Here is a 4,986-nt window from a genome sequence, read left to right on the forward strand (position 1 = left end):
AAACCCTTGGTTGGAATGTTTTACATTTTCCACAGAACAGAAACTAGAATAACCTATTATACAATTACTCACAGATACAGTCCTCGAGGTTTTTTTTTGCCCATTCACATGAGTATTGTCTAACACATGTCTTCTTTGTAGCAGCTAGGCCCTGCCACCACTGTGCTTGGCTGAGTTCACAAATCTGTTGTAACCTGTAGCTTCCCTGTCACTTCTCTGGCTCTCCTCTCCTGCTAAGCTTTGTTTCCTGTTGAACAATATGGAATAAAGTTGTTAATCTAAACATATTAAGACTTAAAGGCTACAATCCAATATCAAGTTTTGTTTCCCACAAATTTTGCTGATCTGAATTATTAGCTTAATATCCACAATTTTACTGAAGTTATAATGTTAACTATGTTGCACCGCTTAACTACATTAGGGTTACTGGGTTCATTATCAATTATGAAAACTAAGTCAAAATACAAAAAGATGTTTACTTACCTGGCAGTAATTAAAACCTTCTGCCACTGCCATAGCTACTGCTGCTGCTGGAACCGCCATAGCCACCTAAGAATAAGGGTTGTTCCTTTAAACTTTTGGAAATATCTATAGTAATGCGTTTATATTTGAAGCAGTAAAGTTAAAATCTGAGTTTAAGCTCAGATGATATTTTCAATTTGATTGCAAATTACCAATCACTTCAGTATTTTGAAGGCTTTAAATTGTAAGCTTTTTATAACCAGTACCAGTTAGAAATACACTTAGCCCTCTAATACTACATATACATGCACCCTACCTTGGTTTCGTGGTTTGGCAAAGTATTGACCTCCACCACCATAAGGGCCAGAGCTTCTGCCTCCAAAGTTTCCTCCTTTCATAGGCCCAAAATTTGAAGATTGATTGTTGTAATTGCCAAAATCATTGTAGCTTCCACCACCTCCAAAATTGCTTCCTAGGAATGGAAAGAGGGCTGTACTGAATCTACTTAGTGTTCAGAGTTGGGGGGGGAGGGGGGAATGAGGTTGCACGACCTGCCTTGCCTTTCTCCCAAACTCGGATGGCTCCAACGTTTATCTTTGCATTTTATATTTTCTGGACAAGGCATTCAGTTGAATAATCCAGTGTGTTTTTTTTTTTTTAAAAAATGTACCCAACTCACCATGACAACATATTCTCTAGCCTTGAAGGCCTTTATCCATCCAGGGGCACTGCAAACACATGCTGGATACATCAACTAAGTGCCTATAGTCCCAAAGAAGTTAAAACACTAAATCCTACTAAAGCTAATCTAGTTCCAGTTGAACACACCACTATCCACTTATTCAACTAGTTGAGAGTGAGGCGGCCCCAGCTTAAAGCTAGGAGGTAGCATAGCAAGCCCATTAAAAAGTACCATGCAGTGTACCACATAATGCTTTTAAGAGCATCTAATCCCCACACGGGCATAACTCTACAAGACTAATCTAGCTACTGCACCAAGTACCTGGATCACTGGATACCTACCACTACCACCGCCAAAGCCGCCTCCGCCTCCTCCGTTGTTATAGCTGTCATAGCTGCCACTCCCGCCATAGCCACTGCCCTGGTTTCCATAACCCTGTCCACCACTTCCATAGCCTCTGCTTCCTCCAGAGTAACCAGGGCCGCCTCCTCCATAACCACCTACAAGAATACAATTCTTCTCAATAAGACAAAAGTATTCAACAATCAAAATCTGTTTTACGGCTAATGGGAAACAGCCTGCTTGAATCATGCTGTTATGGTCAGAGTTTAGCTTGTCATGCACTAGATGCACTCAAGTTTTAGTTTCTACCCATCTATTCTGTAGACAGCCAAAAAACCTCACTTGTCTAATTCCTAAAACAACGAACAAAACTTACCATCATTACCAAATCCATTATAGCCATCTCCACTGCCACCATATCCGCCGCCACCACGGCTGCCACCAAAGCCACCTGTAAGAGAGCAAAATTTTAAAGCAGGTTTGAAGTATATAAATTGCATACAAATTCCAGCCTTGTAAGTATGAACTCTAGGAAGTAGTTCCTGCACTATAAAAACGATTCCCATACCAGAGTGTTTAACTTCTGGTTAGTGAGAAGTCAGAACCTTTGGATAAAATGTAACTTTGGAAATGTTGACCAGTAGTTACAATACTGCCACAGATTACATAAAGGGCAAATTATCTGCATTAATTAAATTACAAGCTTACTATTAGTAGATAAGAGTGGAGTATAATCCAATACCTCGACCACTGAAGTTTCCTCCTCGTCCAAAATTGTCATTTCCACCAAAACCACCTCCACGACCACCTCCGAAGTTTCCAGAACCACTTCGACCTTAACAAGAAAAGTTTTTTAAGTGTTGAACCACACAAATTAGAATTGGACTTTAAGGTTTAATAAAAGCAAAAACCCACCTCTTTGGCTGGACGAAGCACTAGCCATCTCTTGCTTAGATAGAGCTTTCCTTACTTCACAGCTGTGGCCATTCACAGCATGGTATTTCTGAATGACAATCTTGTCTACAGAGTCATGGTCGTCAAAGGTTACAAAAGCAAAGCCTCTCTTTTTGCCACTGCCTCGGTCAGTCATGATTTCAATCACTTCTATTTTCCCATATTGTTCAAAATAATCTCTTAGGTGATGTTCTTCAGTGTCTTCTTTAATACCACCGACAAAAATCTTTTTCACAGTTAAGTGGGCACCAGGTCTTTGAGAATCTTCTCTTGAGACAGCCCTCTTTGGTTCCACCACTCTTCCGTCCACCTTGTGTGGCCTCGCGTGCATGGCTGCGTCCACCTCCTCCCTAAGAGGGAAAAGGCCTCAATTAAGTTAGAGCAGGATCTATCCCAAAATTAGGATCGAAGTTTCTTGCCATCCCTAGTGTACATAACGGCACACTTCCAAGGGGAAAGAAAAAGCATCTCTTACTTCTCTCGAGACAGCCCTCTTTGGTTCCACCACTCTTCCGTCCACCTTGTGTGGCCTCGCGTTCATGGCTGCGTCCACCTCCTCCACGGTGGCATAGGTGACAAACCCAAAGCCTCTGGAGCGCTTGGTGTTTGGATCTCTCATCACCTGAGATATAATTCATTTAACACACAGTAAGATCCCCAAAGCCACTGACATTTCCACCTTGAATAAGGTACAGGAAACTATACTGGCCCTTTATACAAAGCCCTGCAGCTCCCATTACCCACCTAGAGTAAATCTAGGAATAAAAGCCTTTTAATCACTTAAGCCCACACCTTCCCGCCCAAGTTATCTGCAATTATAATCCTGTTAATTTTCCCAAGCATTCAGACAGAACAAGACAAGCCCAGGAAAATCGACTGGTTCTACTGCCCTTTTGTCTCCTCCAGGCCTTACCACACAGTCCGTGAGCGTTCCCCATTGCTCAAAATGGCTCCTCAGACTCTCATCGGTTGTTTCAAAGCTCAAACCTCCGATAAAGAGCTTCCGCAGCTGCTCCGGCTCCTTGGGAGACTAGGATTGGGGGGTGGAGGGAAGCGTTAAGTGGGCGCTTAACGCAAAACACTTTTCCCGCACGAGAAGCAGAACTAGACAGCACCGTGGCAGCACTCATATTGTTCCCGCGGGTCGCAACTAGCCACGTGCTTCTCCCCGTGGGGGAGACCTTCTGTTGGGGCTGGGAAACCGCGGGCGCATGCGTCCCTGCTTCCCGACGCACGCGCAACAAAAGGACTAGGTGGGAGGGATCCATTGCCAGTAAGAGATTACAGTTGCTTTTAAGAAATTCGCCTCTGAGACAAAGCAAAAAAAAAAAAAAAATCGGTGTAATGTCTAAGAGTCTTACTGGGAGTAACAAGCGGCTGATAACTAAGGGTTTCAGCTCGACGGCCTCATGGCCACGACGAGGACAAAATGGCGACCTGAACTTCGGGAGGGGTAGGCCCTGGGCGCGACCCAAGAACTGCCGAATGGGCTGGTGCAAGCAGCCCATCCACACTGCATCTCATAGAACTCAGGAAGGGACGAGGGAGAAAGTGAAGTTGTAGAGAGCGTCTAACTCACCTCAGACTTAGACATGATGACTGCTACAGTGGAAATTCCAACGATGCTTACTCCGCGGCGTTCGCCAGCAGAAAGGAGTGATCTAAGGAGCGTATCTGCCAGCCTACTTTCTGCCTCGCTTTTTTATCCCGCCTCCTCCCTTGCGGCATTGGTAGACTCCGCCCCTTGGTAGCTCTGATAGGATAACTGACATAGCTTCCTGCTCCTATTGGTCTGTGGTGCCGCATTGCTGTAACGTCACCCGTTTGGGCGTTCTACGCAGTGCCCACCCCTCGGAGACTATTGGTTCCCGAGTAATATTATTCTTAACTCGTCTGATTGGCTACCCAACCAATCATTCATGTTTAAATGTATCTAGGGTATTTAAATAACATTCTAATCTCCCAAGCTGCAAATGTTACATTGTACTCAGTTGTCAAAGCATGATTAGCGCTATGTATCAAAAAGTAGAATGTGACAATTTTATTTTTTGCAACAACCTCCAGCTGAACGCATGTGTAGTAAAATGGCGAGTTCACGCAGGCGCATTAAGAAGTTCCGCCTGGCTCAAGAAACACGTGAAATGGCGGGCGGGAGACGGTGGCGAACCTACAGCGCCTGCGTAATGGCGGGAGTTGTGCCTCGTTTTGCGCAGGCGTAATGGGCGGAGAAAAGGTCTGGTCCCAGGATTGGTAGCGCAGGCGCAGGGAAGGATCCGTTTTGGCGGGCGGTTGGCGTTGCGCAGAAGACGGAGGCAGCGGTGGCTTGTGGTCCGGCTCTCATCACAGAGCAACAGAGAAGACATTTGCGTGAGAGATCGGTCTCGATCCCGGGTAAGTGGCGGACAGTCTTGCCTACCGATGGGAGGTCTCGAACCGACTCCAATTGAGCCCGTTATTGTGTGAAATGAATGGATCGCGGGGTGGGGGCTAGTGAAGGGGGAGCGGTGGGTCTGGCCAACCAATGGAAGGAAAGGGGCGGGGGTTTT

General features: G+C 45.4%; 2 protein-coding genes across 7 annotated transcripts in view; one reads left to right on the forward strand and one right to left on the reverse strand.

The window, feature by feature from the left end:
* The window catches only part of HNRNPA1 (heterogeneous nuclear ribonucleoprotein A1), a 5,840-nt gene extending 1,712 nt beyond the window's left edge, over positions 1 to 4,128 (reverse strand). The window contains exons 1-10 of one of the 6 annotated variants that reach the window (XM_006756939.2): positions 4,020 to 4,128; positions 3,354 to 3,470; positions 2,971 to 3,062; positions 2,402 to 2,760; positions 2,229 to 2,321; positions 1,863 to 1,937; positions 1,486 to 1,644; positions 779 to 934; positions 484 to 549; positions 65 to 247 (exon numbers count right to left, since the gene is read on the reverse strand). In XM_006756939.2, the coding sequence (XP_006757002.1) occupies positions 494 to 549; positions 779 to 934; positions 1,486 to 1,644; positions 1,863 to 1,937; positions 2,229 to 2,321; positions 2,402 to 2,760; positions 2,971 to 3,062; positions 3,354 to 3,470; positions 4,020 to 4,034 (1,122 nt within the window). In that variant the 5' untranslated portion in view covers positions 4,035 to 4,128 and the 3' untranslated portion in view covers positions 65 to 247; positions 484 to 493. Of the gene's footprint in view, positions 1 to 64; positions 248 to 482; positions 550 to 778; positions 935 to 1,485; positions 1,645 to 1,862; positions 1,938 to 2,228; positions 2,322 to 2,401; positions 2,761 to 2,915; positions 3,063 to 3,353; positions 3,471 to 4,019 lie in introns of those variants that run through there. The other 5 variants (XM_006756938.2, XM_015559572.1, XM_006756942.2 and 2 more) reach the window with 5 other exon arrangements.
* A 526-nt stretch (positions 4,129 to 4,654) lies between these two features.
* Positions 4,655 to 4,986, forward strand: part of CBX5 (chromobox 5) — a 38,041-nt gene continuing 37,709 nt past the window's right edge. The window contains exon 1 of the mRNA XM_006756945.2: positions 4,655 to 4,831. The gene's annotated coding sequence lies outside the window, so the exon portion shown is untranslated. The remainder of the gene's footprint in view (positions 4,832 to 4,986) is intronic.

The sequence above is a fragment of the Myotis davidii genome, unplaced genomic scaffold (genome assembly GCF_000327345.1).
Source record: "Myotis davidii unplaced genomic scaffold, ASM32734v1 scaffold233, whole genome shotgun sequence".
Classification (NCBI taxonomy): domain Eukaryota; kingdom Metazoa; phylum Chordata; class Mammalia; order Chiroptera; family Vespertilionidae; genus Myotis; species Myotis davidii.